This window comes from Perna viridis, chromosome 6 (assembly GCF_037379345.1).
Source record: "Perna viridis isolate PV_CMFRI_1.1 ecotype Kerala chromosome 6, ASM3737934v1, whole genome shotgun sequence".
NCBI classification, from domain to species: domain Eukaryota; kingdom Metazoa; phylum Mollusca; class Bivalvia; order Mytilida; family Mytilidae; genus Perna; species Perna viridis.
This window is the reverse complement of record NC_142450.1, coordinates 16,261,790-16,287,217: the sequence shown is the minus strand read 5'-3', so window position 1 is coordinate 16,287,217 and position 25,428 is coordinate 16,261,790. Positions and strand designations below refer to the sequence as shown.

The following is a 25,428-nucleotide window of genomic DNA, read 5'->3' as shown; positions in this document are numbered from 1 at the left end:
TTGACAGTTTAGAACTGTTCTATGGCAGTGACTCCTGAATAACTAATGTCCTTTAATAGCTTTCATTCCCTTGTCATATAGATTTTTGTCGCTTTCACTGAAAGTCCCACTGTCACATAATGTAGTGACATTACAAATCCCAATGCCCCACTTGACACATTCTAAGTCATTATCTCCAATATTGAATGTATCAATGATCAACCTGCCGGTTTTCTTAAATAAGATTATTTATTTTTACATTTACTTGCCGCCAATACAAAGAGGAAATGGACTGTTATTCACTACACAATATAAACGAAAGTTTTACTAGATAAGAGGTAAATATAGACAGGGGAAGGTGACGCGTACATGTATATATGTGATATAAATAAGAATAATGCATTATTGAACAGTAGCCACGTTTTAAAGAAAAAAAAAAGGAAATACATACAAATACAATATAGATAAACGTAAAAGTGTAAAGAATATGGGCCCAAATTTTCGGCTTCATGGCCTTCGTCAGGGGACATACTGTTATTTACGTTCTATTTGTTCCAGCTGCATACGAATTATCTTTGATAGGTAGTGCCAAACAGGATACACAATTATCCCACAACGAACCTTGTGAAACTATCGTTAAGGAGAACGTTTACCAATTTCTCCCTAAAGGCTTCTTCTTTTACGCAATTACCACAAGCCATATTCATTCATTCATTTTTCTAGTTTTATGGGTGTCTAGATAATGCTATATTTGAGAGTTTCCTACATGTATATTAGTTTCGTTAGAATGAGGACAGTCTTTTCTGTACATTGACATGATGATTCGAGATTGTAGAAGGAAAATTGGTAGCGCCATTGTGAAGACTTCTGTGTCGATTGTAACCAAGGGGCAATTGTTTTTCAGTGATTTGCTTTATGTTATATAAAAATTTCTTTTTTGCGAAGTGGGTCTTTATAACAGTCTGAATATTTAACATGGTATGAGTTTTTTTTCATAATTGAGATCCAGTGTATTTGCGTATGTTACACCATGGAGTTTGGACGAATGTTTTTGTCTTATTGAATTTACAACGCAAGTGTACAATGTCACCAATTTCCAACTTTTAGCTTGAGGAACATACCCCGACGGACACTTAGATGTCTTACTACTTGTATGATTTCTTTTCCGTATATCGTTTGTATGCTGCCAACATAACTCAACTTCATTTTGACGTAACGAATTTTCGTTGGATGTTTTCCGCCGTAAATTACTGATAAGCAGAAATATGTTACTCTTGGCTGTTTTTTATAACATGTATGATAATTTGACAATGTAAATACAACTTGATTCTTACTGTTGTATGTATAAATTTGATCAACGGTTATGCATGTAGTAACCAGTGACAATTGGACTCACGTATTCCTTGGATATGCTGTAAATGCCAGCACATGATTTTTTCAAAACATTGTATAAAACGGGGTACACCATATCATATTTTATGATAACCCTTTTACCATTTAAAACCTTTTTGAGCAGGTTTTTATGCATGTTCAGGAATCTGTTTATATATTGGACTGCATATGATACAAGCAACTTGGCTTGGTACATGCATTACGTATGATGTAGTTCATAGTAACTATTATTTACTGTTATTAACCCAACAATGAAGTCTATATATTTTTATACATTTTATTATATTTGGATTTAGCATACTCATCAACAAAATACGTTGGGCACAATGAGTATGGAAAAGCTTCCTCCACTCTTAGTTGTTGGCTTTTCGTTCGATAATACACTGAGTGTATATCAGTCAGAGAAAATTAAAAGGAAAAAAATGATGAAAATTGTATTCTTAAAAAAATTAATTAAATGTGTAGTGAATGTGCAGACTCTTATTTCAAATTAGCATTGATATTGAACAGTGATCCTTAATGAAGCATGAAATGTCAAAAATTAATATATGAAATTCTTAGTACCAAATTTGTGAAATTAGGAGTGGATATGGATTGTACTGTAGTTATTGACTTGTTATGAATGAAACTTTACCAATGTTCATGTATATATTGAAGTATAAAACAGATAACAGAATTAGTCGTTCGTTTTTTTCCTCTGTAAGTAGTTGTTTTACAATGCAAAATGTATCTTAAATTCACTCGCATATTTCCCGTATAATTTCAGTGAAAGCGTCTTTCATTCATTACCAAAGATTACTATCTGTCGTAAAAGTTCAATAAACTCCATATCAATGGCTTTAAAGTTAGTTTAAACGGAATAATGATATCTTTCTTTTAGAGATAACTGTACGAAAAACAACAACAAATGTCATAAACGAATATTATCATGCAACTTAAAAGTTTTTTTTTGTTTGTAAAAAATTGCTTTATTTTAGTTATCAAAGAATGCTTACTAATCATTACTATCTTTCTAGTTTTCTATGACCGCATATAAAATCATCTTTTACACTACTCTAAACCCAAGTACAAACATTTTAGAACTATCTTACTGTCTTTCGAGCGTACCAAATTTGGCTGGTTGTATGCATACAAATATACATTTGTATCCTTAGCTTAAAATTTTGTCTCTCCTAAAGTTAGAAAAAGGAATCAAATCGTTTGCATTTTTTTTCCTTTTTTACAATAAATAATCTTTGGTTTATTAGATCCGCTAGAAAATACTAAGAAATATCAAGTTATAATAACAGCTGAACGACTTACGTACAACCTATTTGGGACAATAATATTTTGCCTGCAAAAGAAGGACGTTACTGCAATAGGTCTGCGGTCGTGATAATTAGTTGAGTGACCGATATGGAATTTCCGTTTCAAACACATTTTTTTAATTATTATTTTTTTCCATCGGAATTGACTTTCAGTGAATAAAATTTTAGGTATCTTTCAAGAAACATGAAACATCTGAGACTAGTGGCAATAAGTTGACGTCGTATTGTTCGTGTTTACACTTTTTGATAAATTTATTTTCTATGATTTGTTATTCGTCTATTGTCCCGGCATCTTTAGAAAAGTTATTCTTGATAAGAATAAGGACGTTGTATGTCGAAATGCAAGAGTTATTTCATGATTTTCACCTGAATTGAGCAAATAAACTAAGACAGAGTTCACGTGAAATTTTGGTGAATGGAGCCTTCACGTGAAATTCACACGAAAAGTTCACTTGAAATTTGTGTTTAGTGAATTTCACATGAAAATCATGTTAATTTCATGTGAATTTCACGTGAAGCTCGATTAACATGAATTTTACGTGAAAAATATTTGCATGTATAGTAGGAGGTCAAAACACCTCTAAGTGTACCTAGTACTTTGTAGATTTAACTTGTGCACGGGCGGAATCTATATCAAATCTGCGCGGTCTTTGGCACTCGTTGGTTATTCTTTCTTTCGAATGAATTAACCAATCAATATATAACTGCAATTTTCTTGATGGATTATGTGCCCATTGAATGTTTAAATTTTGTGTCAACCTCATTCTTTCTTGATCAGTACAATGAAGAACTATACACAGCCTCTCCATAATGATTCAATATTTAAGAAATGTTAAATTTTTAAACAAGTAACAAATAGAAAATAGCACATAATGGCAATATAATGATTTCAGGTGGATATCATTTCTGTAAGACTAAACTACAGAACCGAAAAGCCAATAATCCTACCGCGCGTGTCGCTAATAATACATTTTCGCCATTTTTGTTACTGCTATATGGCATTTATTCACTGAATTGTTTTTCTCTACCTATTACCAGATAAGAATTTCTTTTAATTCCCTGTTTGTATAAAAGCATTTGTGAATTTAATCACGTAGAACAGACTTTTAATGACTGCTTGTCATGTGGCAGTTTAATTCACAAGGTAGAAAAATCTAAAGTTTAAGTACTATTACAAACGGTATGGCTACTGGAAGTAAGACAATTGTTGCCAAGTTAACTGTCAAGTACAATATCGTTAATCAGACAATCAATATAGTGTCTTGTGCACACAAATACTATGTTGATAAGATATTTGTCAGCTGAAAGGAAAAAAGAATTTGTCATGAAGACACGACAAAAATTCCCGGAACATATATCCACCAAGTCGTTTGAAAATAAAAGTTAGCAACTAATTTGCATCACGGAATTTTACACCAAGGATGTAATGTAATAACATAAACCACACGCTTGTTTCATATTCATTAATTTTCAGAAAAAAAACATAGACTTAGCAGTAAAAGGCAGATTTGAAAATATTATTTTTTTATAGGTTCTTTAGTATTTCGGTGTTGCCATAGATGTCACAGCGGTACAAGTTCGAGTCCCGCAATGGGAACGACCAAAAATTTGCATCGCCAATTTGACAGTTCTAACATCGTTGGGAACTTTTCAGACCCTTCTATATATAAACATATCAAATTGCAGATCATCATTATCAGACTCACAATATGGAGGTCATATCAATGTAACACGACATGGATATGTAAACCCTGGAAAGATGCCAGAAAGTATATGACATTAGATGGTAACTATTGTAGAAGAGTAATCAAGGGAACCAAGGTTATAGCGGTAATCAAAAGAATGTAATCCAGGGACAAAGACCAGACATGGAAAACAGACATACACAACAGAGAACATAAAGTAACTAAAATCATACATACAAAGTAACAAAAGTAATTGAGCAACTCGGACTCCACTAAAAACTAGGAGCATGGACCAGGTGCACCGGTAGGGTAAGCGTCCTTTGCTTTTCTAGAAACACCCGCCGAGTTGCTCATAAAAAGTCAAGTCCGAGGTAGACAAACGAGGAAAGGAAAACTATGACCCGTTGAATAAATCAGTCTTCATTGTGCTGATGGATACACCATAACGATCCACGAGTTCATGATGACGACCATAAAACTTCTTTAGTGATGACTTCAATCTTGTAGCAACAAAACCCTGTTCCAGAAGTCTATTTGTTAGAGTTCTAGCGCGATACAAAAAGTCTGCGTAGTTTCGGCAAGCTCTGGCATAACGTATGAGTTGTGATATGAACACTCAATACGCAGGAGCCGAAGTGATTTTGCCACAGATGAAAGAAAAGTTGACAATTCAGAATGAAGTCATCACGTTTGTCGTAAGGTTTAGTCAATAGTTTTCCTTTACCATCGATTTCTAAGTGTAGGTCAAGATATGAGGCTCACTTCACAGTGTCTGTAGTATCTTTAATCTCAAGTTCTTTTGGGTAGATGCGATGTATCAAATCCCAGAAATTAGGATTGTTTAAAGATAACACGTCATCTATATAGCGGAAACTGAGATTGAAGGATCTAGCCAAACAATATTCTTTCTTTCTGATAAGATCAGCTGTAAAGTCAGCCTCATAAGAGTGAAGGAATAGGTCAGCTAGTAAAGGAGCACAATTTGTTCCCATTGGAATGCCGACCGTTTGGTGAAAAACACGTCCACCACACTGGACAAATATGTTGTCGATTAAAAATTCCAGCATTTTGTAAACATCTTCCTCTGTATATTTGGACTATGATTTGGAATTATTTGTTACAAAGTATGAGGAATCTCTACCAAGAACTATATATTTGTATCTAGGTGTACCATCTTTTTTGGAAAAACAATGATGTATAATGTTTTAAGTCGGGATTTTAACTGAGTATGGGGAATAGAAGTATACGGTGTTGAAAAATCATAGGTTTTAATGCTGTTATATTTAGATCATAGTCTTGAACTGATTGGCTCCAAAAGATCTTTTGAATTTTTCAGGATCCACATTGAATTAATACCACTACGGGAGTAACAAGTGTTGTGGTAGGACTGTAGACCCTCTTTGACAGTTGTGAGTATAGAAGTTAAAAGTTTTGAAAGAGGTTTGGTGGTACATTTTGCAGATCCAGCTATGAAACTTTATTTGTATGGATTCTTGTGAAGTTTAGGAATCCAGTACATAGACGGTAAATCACAATCATCGTCCTTGGTAGAGAGACCAAAACGAGGATAGCACAGATTGATGGTTCTCCACAATCTCTTCTTTGGAAAGAGTGGTAACACTGTAGGTCTTATTACTGCTATTATTTTAGTAGGACTCCTGTTGGTGATACAGACAATGATGGAGGTCCCCGGTGTTACACTGATGAGCAAGTATTGGATGGGACCGGTGTAATGTTCCTGTTTGTGGTGGTCAGTTGTTAGTGAAAATGTTTTTTCTTTAAATTGATGCAGTTGCATTTGTAGATGGAGAGATGAAAATCATATTTCAGAAGCGTGAGCAGTGAATATAAACGGGCAGGCGACGCCTCCACAGAGCAATGTTAAATCAAGATAGATGTCGACAAATCTTTAAAACAATAATATTCAGTTATCCTTTTTCTAACAACAATTAAACAAGATTTTTGTAAGTGATGTATGAATCGCCTTTTTAAACATAAAAAAAATCTGCAAATAAATATATGAGATATACGGGCTTTTCAGAGAAAAATCCAATAAACAATATTAACGTTTGTAATACAGAGAAATTTTCCTCTATTGTAGAGAATAGACACTTATTAAACCTAACCTATGGCCTGTAAAAGTATTTATTTTGTAAACTGTTTGATCTTAGTATGGGAAATTTGTATTTGAACAAAATATACTGATAATTTGATTAGTCTAAACGAGCCCTAAATACACATATAGGAGATGCATTTGCTGCCAACAGTATTTCCGGTTAAACATATAAGCAATTGAAAATCATATTAAACGAAAGATGAAGCACCATGAAAACTGATTTGCTTTTGTTACTCTGTGTGTATGATTTTAGTTACTTTATGTTCTCTTTTGTGTATGTCTGTTTTCCATGTCTGGTCTTTGTCCCTTGATTACATTCTTTTGATTACCGCTATAACCTTGGTTCCCTTAATTACTCTCTCAATCTTTCACAGGAGTTGCTTGTCCATTTCTGCATGATTCCAGGCTGTCAACACTTGACAGGAAAAATCAATACCACTTTGGAGAATCCAAAGGTCAATTTCTATGTAGGAAATCTTTTCCATGTCATCATTGTTTCAAATTTAAGCAATTCCTATTTATTTTTATATAGGAAGACATTGCATTGAATCAAACGGTTTACGCTAACTACAAAAGAAATACCCATAACTGCTGGCTAAAATAATGAATGTAGTGACCATGTACAGTAAAAAAATAACTTGTTTGTCTCAATTATATTTTGACTGTCCATGGTCTCTACAGTCATTACTTTAGACAGCAGTGCTGGGTATTTATTATATAGTTAGCATGAACTGCTTATACGCTCATTTTGTTTTTGTAAGTCCTGATTTGACCATAACAACACTTAAAATGTTCATTTGAGACACAATTTGCCTAACTCAATACGAAAATGCGTTGCAGTAGACAGTCTGAGGACATCAATGTTTAATACCTCACGTCAAAAAGTTTTGACAAAGACATCTCATTTTGTGTAGATTGACAAAAATCACTGATGCAGCACCTACTATTGTGATAGACAAAATGAATTTCTCATCGACAGATAAAGCGTTGTTTGAGACATTTTGTGGTTGTATCAGCCAAAAAACGATTATGGATGGTCATATCAGTCCTTATTTTGTCTAGTAGTGCAAGTATTTAGCATATGCCGATAAAAATATTTTAACCAATCCCCTCTATTTATTGTTCCGTATCTAAATGTGACAATGTCACGTTAATGTTGCTAAATTATGAGCGACAAAATTCATTTTACTCGATAAGATTTTATCGTTTTCATTAAAAACATAACGTATTATGCAGTTTAACCATCTTATAATAATTACTTTAAAAATAAAATAATTGCATCGTCCTAAAATTGAAGTTTTGATTTGCAATTGTTGAGGGATAACTCTTTCAATATGAACAGAATTAAACTAAAATATAAGTGAATCTGTATAAAAGTCAAAACACGTTTACAGATTACAGATCATCATCTTCAGTCTCGCACTATGATGGCCATATTAATATAACACGGCATTGCAGTATATGTAAACCCTAGAAAGATGCCAGAAAGTATCAGCCATTAGATAGTAATTTCTCTAGGACTATGGTTTGTGATACAAACAATGATGGAGGTCCCTGGTGTTACACTGATGAAGTAAGTAGTGGATGGGAGCGGTACAATGTTCCTGTTTGTGGTGGTGAGTTGCAGCATTAAAATGCTTTCTGACAGTTTTAAGAAAAATGACTTGACTATCACCTGGTATATTATTTACAAAAAAGAGAGCAATATTAATCATGTTTCACATCATGTTTTGAAGGTTAGTCAATACAACATGTGGTAAAGAAATTAAAAACAAATCTTTTTTTTGCTACTTAAACTAAACAGAAACACAATTTATAAATACAATAAGCTTAAATTAAGATCTTCTACTTTAAGTCGATCTTGTAAACCCTTGACGGACCTAAATTTGTTAACATTGGACAGGAAACAAAATTACAGATATGGCTAGTCCGTTGTTCTCGATAGTGGGGCTGGTTATATCTTACAAGGACATAAATATCTGAATTGCCAATCGGATGGCACATGGAATGATATAGTACCTACATGTCAAGGTAAGACTATGCACCAAATACAAAACAAGCAAATAACTGTAGGTATAATGGCACCAGGTAGAATATTCATCTTGACGAACGAACCTCCATTTTGTGTGTCTTTGTTATTCTAATTTAATGTCAATGGTATGAGAATTTACGACAAAAATTGATGAGATGCATAACATCTTTGTGCATTTATTTTTCTTTATATTTTATCACCTTTATAATCATTGGCAATTCAGATTAAATGTATTATGAAGAAATGCAACTAACTTATAAGGCTCTAAAACAAGCCGTGTCATTCACACAACAATAATATGGGGCAACGAGCTAACAATCTAAACTGAATATTTAATCATAGGTTAAACTATTTTCGAACTTCAATTTATTGAATTTTAATCAACCACTGTAAACGTTAATTGAGATAACAAATTCGAATTTTAGTATCTTTTATGTAAAGTGGAGTAATTCTTGAAATATATTATATGAAAAATGGTACCTGTACGTAGATTTTTCTTTGGAATAGCCTATCACAAAGACATTATTTTAACTTATGAAGTATATACTAGGTGCTTCCTTTGTTTATCAGAAAGTATATGTCCAGCAATTACAAATTCGTCACATCTTTGATGGGAGCCAAAACTGAGGAAATATAAAAGTGGAATTACAGTTAGTTTTAGTTGCGAGACAGGATACGAACTAAATCACAAGGAGAATATCATCTGTCGAGAAATCTCACAATGGAGCATTAGGCAACCGAAGTGTACAGGTAGAAGATGCTAATACAGTAAGCCTTAAATTTCTGCCTTTGTTTTCTGCAAAGATTAAGAAATCAGACTTACTATATAATCTTTAACATTAAACTTGTCCTTGTCAAAGATTAATCAAGGGCACCAAGGTTATAGCGTTAATCAAAATAATGTAATCCAGGGACAAGGACCAGACGTGGAAAATAGACATACACAAATTATCAAATGTCAAATAATCATTTAGAATATGTATAAGTATTTATTATGTTACTTTTCATTAATTTCTCACGAATAAAAGGAAATCTAACTGTTATTTTTAAACAAAATTCAATTTTTACAATTCTTGAACAAATTTACATCTTTTGTAGGCACCAAGTATCCAATATTCAAAACTATTTCAAATGCTTCGTATAAAGTGGATACAAACAAAGTTTATAGATACACAAATACAATACATATATCATGTAACATAGGTTATATGTTACACGGATCACCTGATGTTCATTGTGCTCTGAACGGGAACTGGAGCCCACTGTCAGAGTGTTTATGTAAATTTGACAATGAATACCGGTAAGAAATCTTAAAGCGTCAAAGATAAAAAGACAATTCAGAAAATCTAAATCAAAGTACATGTACATGACCTAAACGTGAAACAGGGAAACCTCACAATTTTTTAAAGTAGGCTGAAGTTTGTCCTGTATTTATTTTGTTTTATTTAAGTACCCAAAACTCATTAGTAAGCGTCCTCTCAGACTAAGATCTGGATATTTTTGCAATCGCCCTAAGGCTGTAATTTGAACCAGAGAATTTGAATCTAAAGACTGGCTCATACATGTATATAGGAGTAAAACACCAGACTTCTTATTCAATCATGCTTAATCACATGCTAAGAAAAACATCCTTTAACAATAATTGAAATCGTGTCGAGTTTTCGGTCTACAGATTCAAATACAATGGTTTATTTTTAGGTTTCATTACCAGGGCGGATCACGGATTTCAGGTTAGGGTGTGAATAGAACGAAATGTCGAGCGATGCAAGACAAACAAAAATTAGGTACAGTTTGTGAAAAGAATCAATATTTCATGCTAGAAAAATAGTTTCCCAATTAAGGGGGGGGGGCAACACCCCTTTCTCTCCTCTCGATTCATCACTGGTCCACTTGCGATGACTTTTTTTATTAAGTATTTATATCGGACCTTTTTCATATTATTTAATGTCAACAGTACTAAAGCACAACTAAATATCTACCCTTGTTTGAATAGAGAAAATGTGCTTTAAAAAAATCGAACTTAATTTTCTTTTAAAAGGAATTAAAACATCTCGTCTGGTATTGCAGTGTCAACTGAAGAAAGCTAATTGTGTCAGTCTAACACAGTTTTAATTAAACTATACTTAGATTTAAATTATGATCATATACATACTTTGATAATCTGTTTAAATAAAGTCAATGTTTTGTGTTCATTTCAAATAGCTGTTTTTCTTTTCATTTCAGGAGTTCTTTGTCCACACATTAAGCAGAGACGTAATGCACTTCCTTTAAATCGGAGCACGGGTTCCGATTCACTGAAATAGTAATTAGTGAATGTGATAAAGGCTATGAAAGAAGTTCCGCTGGTATTGTTAAGTGTAATGCGGATGGGCAATGGGGTCCCTTTTCAGATAGTGTGGGTAAATATATTATTATCATAGCAATTACTATTACACTGTTTGCCAACACACAAGCTATTTGTTAGTGATTATTAAGCGAAATATAAAGTTGTAAATCTACGCATACCCTTTTATTCATACTATAATATAATATAATTTAAGGGATTATTGTGCAAGCAGCTGACAAAGGTTGATTATTTGAAAGAGCCAAAAATAAATGGAACATATCGTTTCCCTGCACGAAAGCTCGCAATTTGTAAGGAAGGATACAAAGTAAATGGGACCTCTACATATTTGAATGTCAAGAAAATGGTTCATGGGCCAATCCTGTACCATACTGCATTTGTTCAGATAAATACAGTATAAATTCTTTACAGGTTCCACGTATATCCTACACTTACACCAAACCGACTGCAGTCACAATTTTAATCAATAAGAGATACTGCTCAATCTACAACTTGCCAAATTTAAATCCAAACCGCCTGACTGTCTGTTCCTCATCGTCCTTTTATTATACCCCCACTGAAAGTTTGGTGATTTTAGTATCGTTGATAATGATGTTTTGCAATATCTTCTTACATACCGTGAACAACACCACATCAACAGGAAATGTAACATCAAAATTACGATAGATGCAGTTGAGGAATATGCTAGGAAATGGGCAAGAAAGGAAAAAGAAGAGGTAGAGATACTCTGTAATTGGATAACTTCTACAGAAGTTTAATATTCGTCATCATGAACTCGATCGTGGATTGTTACGGTGTATCCATCTGCACCATAAAAACTTATTTGTTCAACGCGTTTTCCTGTCATTTCGTCTACCCTTGAGCAACTCTGCAAGTTTCTAGAAAAAACAGAGGACATTTAATCTACCATTGCACCTGGTCCATGCTTCAAGTTTTTGGTAGAGTCCAAGTTGCTCATTTACTTTTATTACTTTGTATGTTTTATTTGGTTATTTTATGTTATTTGTTGTGTATGTCTGTTTTCCATCTTTTGATTTCTGCTAGAATCTTGGTTCCCTTGATTGTTACGTGACGGGAGCTGAGATCATATAACCCCTGTGCACCACCTATTCCCCTTCCCCATCAACCAAAATATGATATTCATCGACCCTTATACCTCCCACTTACAAATCTTTTTGTCGCCAAAACTGACGCGTTTTTGTATTTTTTGGCTACTTTTTAGACCTCAACGAGGCAAAAATCCATTTTTAACGTTTTTTTCTCTTCTAACTTCTTCTTTCTACAATACGATGTTAGCTGATATATACATGTATATGTATGATCATCTAGCCCAGTGTCTCAGTCAGCTTTACAATGGTACCAAGAAAGTTGCTGTAAAACTTATGGTTTTGGTGCAAAATGAAAAAAAATATACCCCTACCCCACCGCTAAATCGCATAAATTGACATATTTTTCCATGTCAAAAACCCTAGCTTATTTATGCTTCAGTAAACAAAAAAAAGAATTATCACAATTAATGGTTCTTTTGCTGAATTCTATTTGCGATTTTGTAAAGAATTTTTCAAAAAAAGCGAAAATTTGGATTTTCGATTGTCCGGTAAAAAGTCACATAAATTCGACTCTTCAAGTTTTTGCTCAGCTGAAACGTCCAAAATTTGGTATCATTCGATAGATTTTTTTTAAAATTTATACATAAATAAACCAGGGAAAACTAAGGTTCAAGAAAGAATTCATAAAAAAAAGTTAAAAATATTACCCCTATCCCTAGAAAACTGGTCTACATTCACAGCATACTGACACCGTAAAACTCATATTTTAGTCGTTCATAATTAAGATAATGATGTACCCAACATATCTGATCAAATTAGGCGCCTAGATTGTCCTTTTGGGATGACTTTTACTGTAAAAACCTAAAAAGGGGAATTTTTAGAATTTCAGAATTTCAGAATTTCTGTTATTCTACCTGTTATTTCCATTTTCAGAATACCGAAGATTAAACAAGCTTTTGTATGATACAGTACTTAAATATAGTGTCTTAGCTTTCAAATGACACCAAGTAATAAATATTTGAAACTGCTCAAGTTAAGTTCAGTGAAGAATTGCCACCTCTATCCATGGAAAAAATGAAAAATACTCGAAGACTGAAATGAGAAGATATGTTGTATACATCGACAATTAAAACAAAAGCACCCAGCATGTTTATTGTATACCAAAACTTAACATTTGAGTTCATAATGAGGTATCTTACCACCTACATTTTTCACCTAACATGACTTGAAAAAGTTCAAATACTTATTATTTGGTCTCACTTGGAAGAAAAGATATATATATATATTGATTTACCGTATCACACAAAAGCATGTTTATACTACGGTGTTCCCATTTTGTTTTTCGATTTTATAGTAGGTATGACCACAAAAGGAAAATCTAAGCGCCTGAATTGATCAAATATGTTGGGTACATAATTATCTTAATTATGAATGCCTAAAATATGAGTTCTACATTGTCAATATGCCGTTTGTTACTGAGACCAGTTTTCTAGGGGTAGTGGTAATATTCTCTTGACGTTAGTTTTTGCGGTCTACTTATTGTACGTTTCAGTTCAGCAATAACTTGTAGAGTCGAATTTATGTGACTTATTACGGGAAATAGAAAATCCCATATTTTGATTTTTTAAAATAGTCAAAATCATCAGAAGAACCCCAGAAGTATTAATTGTGATAATACTAAACTAAACCAAATAAGCCATTTTTACTAAAGCCTAAATATTCTAGGGGTGGTTTTGACATGAAAAAATATGTTAATTAAAACGATTTTTCGGTTGGGTAGGGGTACATATTTTCATTTTCCCCCAAAACCATAAATGTTACCCACCTTTCTGTGTACCATTGTAAAGCTGAGACATTTGGTTACTTGAGAATTTCTAAATTCTATTCTTTTACCCAGTGGGGAACAAATATAGGCTTATACTGAAAAAAAATCTGAGAATATTATCTTGCAACAAATTGATTCGGTAATGGGAAGTATAAATGTACCTAAAAATCACCATGAAGTTAATGATCGTTGGATGCACGGTGGACCCTCCTAGTCCATGGATCATTACTCTTTCTATAAAGTCTTTGATATTATCCTGAATTAGCTGAATTAGGCGCCAAAAAAAGTTACAAAACCAACTCAACTTTTTACGATCTCAACTTCGAGATGACTTTGTTGTGTCGTCATTACGAATTCGTAGTCGTTTCGAATTCACCTATCAAAATAGTTTGTGTATGCAAAAGTTGGATTAAGAAAATGGGTCACGTGCCTGTGCTATAATCCTTTTTTTCTACAGATGATGATAATATGGGTTCCCCTTCTATTTATTGAATACCAAAGTCTCACAAGTGTCCTTACAAACAGAGATATATTGCTGGGACTGCATAACTTAACCCCCATCAAAATTCCTTGCAACTTTTCTCACGACAGTCAAAGACAGACTAACTTTGAAATACCATAATAAATCCTACTGTACAAGTAGCGTGACTCAGATGTGGTTTCTCAAAATGTCAAAAACCTACAAGAATGTCTTTTTTCTAGTAACCTAACTTTTTGTGACAGTATACAAATTTGGTTTCCATACCTTGTACACCACACTGACATGACAAGCTGAATTTATTTCTACGTGATCTTATTGACAAATACTTTTTTACAAAGCAGGGAACTAAAATATATGCTTATCTAGTAATAGTTGGAGAAAATGCTTTTTTTTTGCGAAGAAACATACGGATGTTTACAAAAAGTTCTCAAAGTCTGCTGTTATTAAAATGTTGAATTTGTGGTCGACAACATTTTTGTCGAATTTGGGAGACCTTTATTCCAGCAGACCATCAAAATTCTTATGGATACAAGTTATGAGCTACTCTTAGTCGATCTGTTCGAACATTTATACGAAGCCTGCTTTTTACAAGGCTTTATCATAAAACAGAGAAACGAGAAGCCTGGTCCTTCAGTTTCGGTTTCTGTCATATATATGATGTATGATGTATTTTCTGTGAATTATCCTAGTTTCAATGATTACTTAAATCTAATCTACCCAAATGAACTTGAAATTAAAGAAACTGCCACATACATGGACCTTAATCCTCATAGATAATACAAGATAATACTTTTAATGGCGGGGCCCTAATTACAGTATTGGAACAACTCTTGCAACTATCCCGAAACACAAGCACCGAAATTAGAAAGTAACCTCTAGCTATCACTTCCTAAACTACTCCTGGGCTTCTTAAATATTTTCCATTAGCTGCTCTAGTTAAATTATTTAATCCGTCTTAACTTTCCGATAGTAAACCAGCAAACTGATACAAGAAGGGTTACAACAAAATTACCGATCACTAATTCGATTCGTAATCAAGTCAAGCCCAAAATATATCTGAACAAATCGGTATTACATTACCGAAGCAGCTGGTACCGCAATGGTCCAGACTTGGTACAGGAATTTCAAACGAAATGGTGGGTTAAATCCTGGTTTTACAGCGCGCTAAACCTCCTTCTTCCATGACGGCGTGAATATACCAGTGGTGCTTATAAAGCATGTGCATGCTATTGTCTTAATCGGTAAATCCGCAGTCACATCAGCAAAAAGAACAATTTACAGAAAACAATCATTATTCATTGTTTTAGAAAAGCTGCTTTTATTTTAAACATTTAAATTACCTACAAATTATTTCCGATAAAATTAATGGCACTGTTGTCACATGAACCCACGCCTCCGATTTCATATGTGTACCCTCATGACCAACACATAAAATATAACAAGAACCATGAAAAATACTTCAGTTAACTTTTGCAATATGTGCCCCTTGAAAATTGTAGCAAATTAAAACTCTGAAACATTCTGAAAATTAGCTTCGAGAAAAAGCACATATTCATATTGCTTACATGAGGTTTCTCGTACATACACAGGCCGTGACGTTTCCCTGTACACGGTACATCGGTTTAACGTCTCATCTGAAGAACACATAAATGTAACACAACTGTTTCCTATAATTTCCATTACTTCTGGTTTACTTCCTACAAATAAAATTAGAGTTTAAGTATATTCTACCTCTTTGACTCTCAATGTGTTCTGACACAGTCTTTGCATTTTTTCTGTTTCATATAGCCCTTCCACCTATGTGGCCATGTATTCAAATATTTGTTTTCTGCTGCTACCATTAGCAACTGTAAATACAAATCTGACTCAGAACTCGCTTCGATTTCAATATTATTGAAACTTTCTACTGACATCTAGTCAATATATTTTTGGTTTCTTTATTCTGTACTTTCGTATGGCAGGCCTGTTTTCAATTGTTTTGATACATGTAACAGCCTTTTTTGTTTGGGTCAGTCCCTTTCTTTTCTTGTCCTCTTGGCTTTCTTTTGATTCCTTTCTTCATAGATGAACGGACATTGTCTTCTTTAACTGAGACATATTTTCAAGCCTTCCATTTTCCGTTACCTTCCTCATCGACTTACCGAGGACTGATTCGTTTTCACTGCCTGAAAAAGATTCATTTCCAGCGGGAGATGCCTTCTACTCATCTTATATTTTCTTCTCACTTTTATTTGGCACCTTAGCTGTGCCATCATCACAGTGTTTGTGGAATCTAACTATGTAATTTCTGTAATAAACAACAATCTTAAACATTTTGATACTCGTGCCACATATTATCTTGTTTTTATCCAGATGTAATTCAACCATACCAACATTTCTGTTTGTTATAATTGCTTTCCTGACGTTTCTAGACACTTGTTTTTGACTAACAGTCGTTACTATAGCTATTTTATAGCAATCTAACTTACCTTCAAAGTTTTATTAAACCTCTTTCTCCTTTAGCCTAAGACTACTTTTTGTCATATCAAAAACGCAATTTTGAGCTCTCTGAAAATATATTCTCAAAATACCGTCAACGGTTTTGTCAGCTAGTATATGCCAATTTATGGCAATGTCGATGATGGTTTTCCAAATAAAGTTAAAGGTGTACCATTGACGGTCAGTATCTCTCTATTCATTTGAGTCGTTATATGCGGGCGCACGCTATCAAACAGTTCAAACTTTACGATGGGAGTCACTGTTGCTCCTGTATTAATCAACATTTTCGCTAAGCGCCTAATGCCCTGGCCTAGCTCATGAAGGCTTTCCTTGCTTTTTTTAGCGTCGTTACCGAAGCTGTATTAGATGAAGTTCAGTTTGTTTTGCAATCTCTTTTTAAAAGACCTTAAAAGCTCTTTATAATTTTGCCTTTGATCTTCAGATCTTTCAGTGTCTGAACAATCATTTATATTTGAACATGTCACAACATTGGACTTGTAATCCACCCATGTCCCATTCTAAGTCCTTCACAATCTCTGCTTCGGTTTAATCAATTTAATCCAATTTAACCTTCCGATGGTCAACCATCAAACGGAACCAAATTGCACTGAATTGTTAAAAGCGCCGACGTCTTCAAAAACACCCATAAACTGAGAAAGCGTAGCATACCCTTCCGGAGCATCTGATGTCACTACCCCGTTTTTTTTTTAGTTTGTATTGCTAGCACTTTTTAATTTGTTTGGTAGAAAACATTGCCAAATACACAATATATATATATTTTTAACATTCTACTAGACGCAGTAACGAAAAAGTACAGATCAAAATAGTTATCTGGAACTTACGTTTGTGGAATTAATAGCGAAAACCACTACATTTTTCATCTAACCAGAAGTTCTATTGGCATAACGACCTCATATTTGTCAGTCCATACCTTCCGCATTCAATACAGGGTATAATGTATTCCGGGTGTTGTTATGTTTGACAATAGGACGTCTCACGGTGACTGGGCCATTATTTTGTGAGCAACTTTGCGCCAGACGTGTCTACAGTCTGTATTGTAATTGTAAAACAAAGATGAATTGCTACGTCAGTGTGCGTCATCCCACCTCGAAACATTCCTTCAATGGACGGATCTATTTCTGAAATAAAATAGTTAGAATATTGTAATGGAATCATGATGTTATGGAGGTCAGGGTTGTCTCTGGTAGTAATTTTTAGCATTCAATGTGCTTTAGTGCAGACGGAAAAGACATATCACGTGGTCTTTACATTGCGACATCCTGCGGCGTCCGAGAACCTTTTGCTGAGACAGTTTTTGTCAGAATAGTAGCCAATCTTGATATTGCTATTTTTATCACATGAACATGATTTGGGACGCCAACATTCCTACTGTCTGTTCTACCTCGTATTTAGAGAAGTCTTGGCATAAAACATTGATTTATTTTCCACTTTTAAGATGGAACTTTGTTTACAAGTCGCAATAGCCAAAATTTTGACACCAAACAAGTAAAACAATTTATTGATTCACGGCAAACATAATGATCGGAAAAAAGTAAGTAATCAATGGAACCAAGTTTATAGCGGTAATCAAAAGAATGTAATACAGGGACAATGACCAGACACTGAAAACAGACATACACAACAAAGAACATAAAGTAACTTAAATCATAAATACAAAGTAACAAAAGCAAATGAGCAACTCGGACTCCACTAAAAACTGGGAGCATGAACCAGGTAAACCGGTAGAGTAAACGCCCTCTGCTTTTCTAGAAACACCCGCCGAGTTGCTCATAAAAAGTCAAGTCCGGGGTAGACAAACGAGGAAAGGAAAACTATGACCCGTTGAATAAATCAGTTTTCATGGTGCTGATGGATACACCATAACGATCAACGAGTTGATGATGACGACCATAAAACTTCTTTAGTGTTGACTTCAATCTTGTAGCAACAAAACCCTGTTCCAGAAGCCTATTTGTTAGAGTTCTAGCGCGATACAAAAAGTCTGCGTAGTTTCGGCAAGCTCTGGCATAACGCATGATATGTAATATGAACACTCCACACGCAGGTGCCGAAGGGATGTTGCCATAGATGAAATGGAAGTTGACAATTCTGAATGAAAAATCATCACGTTTGTCGTTAAGTTTGGTCAATAGTTTTCCTTTACCATCGATTTCTAAGTGTAGGTTAAAATAAGAGGCTGACGCCACAGTGTCTGTAGTATCCTTTATCAAAGGGTGATATGATCTCATTTCCTTTTCCTTAATGTAACTCTAGTGGCGGTATTTTTAATTCGTTGTAGCCTTTGAATTTCACCACTTGGGAGTCCACGTGAAAGTACATTCCCGTAATCAAGTCTTGATGTTATCGTCGAGCAAACAAGAGTTTTACATGCGTCTTCTGTGAAGTAACGACGAATACGGCGAACATTGCGAATCTGATGAAAGCAGAAAGCAAGATTTTGATATTGCACTGATCTGCTTTGTCATCGACAGTGTTTTGTCAAAGTAGACTCTTACGTTATTAACACAATTAGTACTACTAACGATGTTTCCTCCAAAACGAAGACTGCAGTTCGAAAGGTCTTTGGCTTTATGTTTTGGTGCGAAAATAGTCAGTTCAGTCTTATCTTCATTCAGCTGTAGCATATTACTATACATACAGATGCTTATATCGAAAAGGCAAGATTAAAGTCGCTCAGATATGTTGTTCCAGTTATCTAGCGGTTGTACTAGATATACTTGCGTATCACCGGCGTAGCAGTGATGACACATGTTGTGCCGTCTACATATTTCACCTATCGGCTTTGAGAATATACAGTATAGTTTTGAACCTAAAACAGATCCCTGGGGAACACCATACTTAAGTTCGATCTCATCAGATATTGTAGCACCAATTCCTATTCGCTCAGTTCTGTCTCTAAGATACGTATTCAACCAACTAAAAGCTGTTCCACATATTCCAAAGAGTAATCAAGGGAACCAATGTTACAGCGGTAATCAAAAGAGTGCGTTCCAGGGACAAACACCAGACATGGAAAACAGACATACACAACAAAGACCATAAAGTAGTAAAATGAAAAAAAGAATGTTTCAGGCGTCGATGGAAAATATTGCGATCGATCACATCGAAGGCGGCCGATAGGTCAAGCATGATTAGCATAGCGCAAGAATGTTTTTTTCAACTGCCTCGGAAATGTCATGGTGTACACGCAGTAGAGCTGTTTCAGTGGAATTGTATCGATAAGCTGATTGAACAGGTTCATAAAAATTATTCGATGACTGGTGACTTTCAAGACGACTTTCAACGACTTTTGACACAAACGGCAAGTAGGACACTGGCCGATAGTTTTTTCATTACACCCTTGAAGTAATGGCAAAAACTAATTAGATTAGAGGTATCGGTCTCCTTTGATTAAAAAAAACGGTGTTTTCACAATATTCTATAGGTATTATCGATATTTATTGCTTCAATTTTGCATTACTACAAACTTATTTCAATGAATCAGCAAAATTCAGTAGAATCAAAACTGAACAAATTTTTGTAGCTAACATAGCTTTATAAATATATTCTAAGAGTAATCAAGGAAACCAAGGTTATAGCGGTAAAAAGACCAGACATGGAAAACAGACATTCACAACAAAGAACATAAAGTAACTTAAATCATACATACAAAGTAACAAAAGTAAATGAGCAACTCGGACTCCACTGGGAGCATGGACCAGGTGCACCGGTAGGGTAAGCGTCCTCTGCTTTTCTAGAAACACCCATCGAGTTGCTCAAAAAAGGCAAGTCCGGGGTAAACAAACGAGGAAAGGAAAACTATGACCCGTTGAATAAATCAGTTTTCATGGTGCTGATGTATACACCATAACGATCCACGAATTCATGATGACGACCATAAAACTTCTTTAGTGATGACTTCAATCTTATAGCAACAAAACCCTGTTCCAGAAGCCTATTTGTTAGAGTTCTAGCGCGATACAAAAAGTCTGCGTAGTTTCGGCAAGCTCTGGCATAACGTATGAGTTGTGATATGAACACTCCATACACAGGAGCCGAAGTGATGTTGCCACAGATTAAAGGAAAGTTAACAATTCTGAATGAAAAGTCATCACGTTTGTCGTAAAGTTTGGTCAATAGTTTTCCTTTACCATCAATTTCTAAGTGTAGGTCAAGATATGAGGCTCACTTCACAGTGTTTGTTGTATCCTTTATCTCAAGTTCTTTTGGGTAGATGCGATGTAACAAATCCCCGAAATTAGGATTGTTTAAAGATAATACGTCATATATAGCGGAAACTGAGATTGAAGGATCTAGCCAAACAATATTCTTTCTTTCTGATCAGATCAGATCAGCTATAAAGTCAGCCTCATAAGAGTGAAGGAATAGGTCAGCTAGTAAAGGAGCACAATTTGTTCCCATTGGAATGCCGACCGTTTGGTGAAAAACACGTCCACCACACTGGACAAATATGTTGTCGATTAAAAATTCCAGCATTTTGTAAATATCTTCCTCTGTATATTTGGACTATGATTTGGAATTATTTCTTACAAAGTATGAGGAATCTCTACCAAGAACTATATATTTGTATCTAGGTGTACCATCTTTTTTGAAAAAAACAACGATGTATAATGTTTTAAGTCTTGATTTTAACTGAGTATGGGGAATAGAAGTATACAGCGTTGAAAAATCATAGGTTTTAATGCTATTATATTCAGATAATAGTCTTGACCTGATTGTCTCCAAAAGATCTTTTGAATTTTTCAGAATCCACATTGAATTAATACCACTATGGGAGTAACAAGTGTTGTGGTAGGACTGTAGACCCTCTTTGACAGTTGTGAGTATAGAAGATAAAAGTTTTGAAAGAGGTTTGGTGGTACATTTTGCAGATCCAGCTATGAAACGTTGTTTGTATGTGAAGTTTAGGAATCCAGTACATAGACGGTAAATCACAATAATCGTCCTTGGTAGAGAGACCAAAAGATGATAGCACAGATTTATGGTTTTCCACAATCTCTTCTTTGGATAGAGTGGTAGCAGTGTAGGTCCTATCACTGCCCTTATTTTCTACGTCTACCTCTGATAATAAACATTGGATATAAAACGTTTTGCAGACAAAAACAATGTTGTTTTGGGCTTTGTCTGCTGGTACGACAACATACTTGTCATGTATAGTAGACAATGTTTTTGCTACATCGGGATCTTTGAAAACTAATGTAGCCTTGGCACTCATTGGCCTACTTAAAACCTTCATTCGTTTCAAAATTAAAGACCTCACGGCCTTTAACCACTCTGACAGAGAATTAATGTCTTCTTGTTTTCATTTTATCCATTTTCTTGCATAGTTTCGTCAAATTCTGACCTCCCTGTTTGGCAGAGTTATAATGTGAAATCCAGCTCCGCCTTCCCTCCCTGTGACGTAGCGTAAATAAACTATAAAATAGATAAAAAAAAACGATTTATTCACAAATCAAGTCGTAGCTCGAAATACAAAGATAGATAGAACAATCAAAGCAAGAAGAAGAAGTAACTAGGATTATACTTCTAGTGTTCCTGATATATTATTTGAGCTGAGGTGTGAATTTTTTCGCACTGCTCTAACATTGCACTATTTCTTAATATTAGCAAAAGTCCGATATGTCTGTCATTGTTTAAAAGTGTTAATTTGCAATGAATATGTATAACGTTTTGATCATTTTAATTACTCTTATTAACTGCAACATGATCAATAATTTCACTCTAATTTTCACTCAATCATGACAACTATCAGTGTTCATACAGTATTCAATACGGATTCTTGCCTGAATAGCTCGTTCGACAAAGTTCGATACCTGCCATTTGCCACTTGAACACCATGTTTAAAGTCTCTGTTTGTACAGTTAACGGTTATTTGCTTTTTTCTGCTGATCTATAAAACCATTTATTTGCCCTTGTCAACTGTCTAATTGACCTCGGTTCGTTCTTATTCTAGGGTTTCAACTAATTCCATTGCGCACAAAATAGGTGATGTCCTGTTCCTCCGTTTAATTTTGTTAACAAAACGGAACATATAAAAGACTAAGAAACGGAGTAAAATATCGGCGAATGTTGACTTTTCATTTCTATTGAATTGAATAGGCAAACCTTTAATACTATACATATTCTCGTTAAAAAAACATAACTGTCTTCTCTTACACTTTTAAGTAGTATTATGCCTACAGTTTTATCCTTTGTTCCAGGAATCTTCTTTTGTAAAAGGATTTATATGGAAAAAATGGGAAATACAACAATGCAACAAAAGTCACATATTGTTATACGCTTTTGTCTTATTTTTGGCTTAATTCTGATAATATCTCCAAGATGTTGAATCATAGCTGTAGATGGGATTTCCTAACGAAAGAAGGTTTTAACACGAGAATTATCTCTTTTGAGCTCAAACATACTGTTTGTCATAGACATTTCAAGACGAAACTGTACAGACTCATATGCGCTGCAATCACAAGTTCTTTTTATATTTAGTATGATGTAGATGGATGTCATGGACGAATTTGTTCAGACAGTACTTATCTCTCAATTTGTTAATCATAGTTACAATCCATTTTTCCTTTCTCTGATTAAATGATCAAAAAGACAATTCAATAAATTAAATGTTCTCTTTTTCCAGCATCAGTATGTGTTTCTCCACGACGCTGTGTTAGAAGCACTGGTGTGTCCGAATTCTGGAATCCCATCTACAGACGTGTACAAATATCTGATGCAATGTGATTCAAAGAAAAAGAAACATAAACTTCATGCCAAGTTTGAAGTAACATCTATACTTAAATAGCGGTAAAAAGTGTACGACGATTATAAGCTTCTTAATGATTTCACATCTGTCTATCAATCAAATTTATTGATATACAGCAGATAATATAATACTTGTATCAAAGTTTATGATTGTATTAATGGGTAATTGGTTTTTCAGCTGCTGAATAGTATGTCTCGGAACCATGACGAGGATGTGTTTACAAAAGGAAAAAAAGTATTGAAAACAAAACAAAATACAGATACAGCAATATCCTTCCAGGTAAGGGGGATAATATAAAAAATACATAAAATCATGTAAAAAATATATAAACGCATACAAGGGCAAAGTTGAAATAGATAGTTCAAACCTGAAGAGCAAATTAAGCAACAAACGGCGTACAGGAATTTAGTTAACTAAAAATAAACAAGTTGTTTAATTGGATTCCAGCATGAACAGGTAGTATTCAGGTAGAGTGCTTGTGTACCTGGTAATCTGCCTGGAAAACAAGAAACAAAAAAACAGAATTGAAAGTAATCAAGGGAACCAAGGTTATAGCGGTAATCAAAAGAATGTAATCCCGGGACAAAGACCAGACATGGAAAACAGACATACACAACAAAGAACATAAAGTAACTAAAATCATGCATACAAAGTAACAAAAGTAAATGAGCGACTCGAACTGGGAGCATGGACCAGGTGCACCGGTAGGGTAAGCGTCATCTGCTTTTCTAGAAACACCCACCGAGTTGCTCTTAAAAAGTCAAGTGCGGGGTAGACAAACGAGGAAAGGGAAACCATAACCCGTTGAATAAATCAGTTATCATGGTGCTGATGTATACACCATAACGATCAACGAGTTGATGATGACGACCATAAAACTTCTTTAGTGATGACTTCAATCTTGTAGCAACATAACCCTGTTCCAGAAGCCTATTTGTTAGAGTTCTAGCGCGATACAAAAAGTCTGCGTAGTTTCGGCAAGCTCTGGCATAAAGAATGAGTTGTGATATGAACACTCCATACGCAGGTGCCGAAGTGATGTTGCCACAGATGAAAGGAAAGTTGACAATTCTGAATGAAAAGTCATCACGTTTGTCGTAAAGTTTGGTCAATAGTTTTCCTTTACCATCGATTTCTAAGTGTAGGTCAAGACATGAAATGTCGTATAATGTAGTTGGAGTGGTGAAGTCGAGGGCTTGGCACGGTTCTTCGACAGTTTGGTGCCTTCTCAGTCCGAAACTTTCTATATTATATCCTTTAGCATACATTTTGCAAGGATATGACATTTTTTTATAGAAATTTGACTCAAACTAATGTGTCATAGCCACTATATGACAGTTATATTGAAAAATTTAGCATTTTAGTCATTAATTTTAGACCCTCTTAGAAATTAAAAGTGTGGGCACTCATACATATGCTGGAATATGACATTTTTGAATAATTTTGACAGAAATATATGTGTCACAGTCACCCACATGATAGTTATATTAAAAAATAAGCATTTTAATAAATAGTTTAGACCATTTTGAAAAATAAAACTGCTTGCACTCATACATTTTGTAGAATTTTTAGAATTAGAATTACTCGAAATACAGGTTCACAGACCATAATATGAAACTAACATTTTTGATTTCTACTTTTTCTACATATAAGACCATGTAGGTAAATTGAAAGTGTTCAGCTAAAAGTGTCATTTTGATGACTGTTGACCGAAATATTTAAGTATCAATCACCCATTTAAAGCTAAAATTGTCAATTTTAACATTTTTAAGAATGATTTGTGACCCTTATGTTATTAAAAGTAGCTTTCACGTAAAATTACTTTGTCAATCTTGAACTTCGTGAGAATTACCAAACATCTGAAAGTTATCGGTTACCACTTTTATATTTAGAACAGAACATAGACCTTTAATTTTGTAATTAAATAATTTAATTTAATTAATATCACAGGTGTAAGACAAAATGTAAAAA

The 25,428-nt window shown here is 34.3% G+C and overlaps 1 protein-coding gene across 10 annotated transcripts in view; it reads left to right on the top strand.

Moving 5' to 3' along the window:
- The window catches only part of LOC148613854 (receptor-type tyrosine-protein phosphatase T-like), a 37,117-nt gene extending 13,581 nt beyond the window's left edge, over positions 1 to 23,536 (top strand). Inside the window, exons 8-15 of one of the 10 annotated variants that reach the window (XR_015923479.1) lie at positions 4,210 to 4,464; positions 7,874 to 8,095; positions 8,383 to 8,510; positions 9,082 to 9,279; positions 9,610 to 9,811; positions 10,210 to 10,295; positions 10,735 to 10,910; positions 18,988 to 20,115. Coding sequence is in view for 2 of the 10 variants with exons in the window: in XM_088587498.1 (XP_088443624.1) it covers positions 7,874 to 7,924 (51 nt within the window). In the remaining 8 variants the exon portion in view is untranslated. Of the gene's footprint in view, positions 1 to 1,086; positions 2,023 to 4,209; positions 4,465 to 7,873; positions 8,097 to 8,382; positions 8,511 to 9,081; positions 9,280 to 9,609; positions 9,812 to 10,209; positions 10,296 to 10,734; positions 10,911 to 11,266; positions 11,572 to 18,987; positions 20,116 to 23,334 lie in introns of those variants that run through there. The other 9 variants (XR_015923474.1, XR_015923478.1, XR_015923472.1 and 6 more) reach the window with 9 other exon arrangements.
- The last annotated feature ends 1,892 nt before the right edge of the window (positions 23,537 to 25,428 follow it).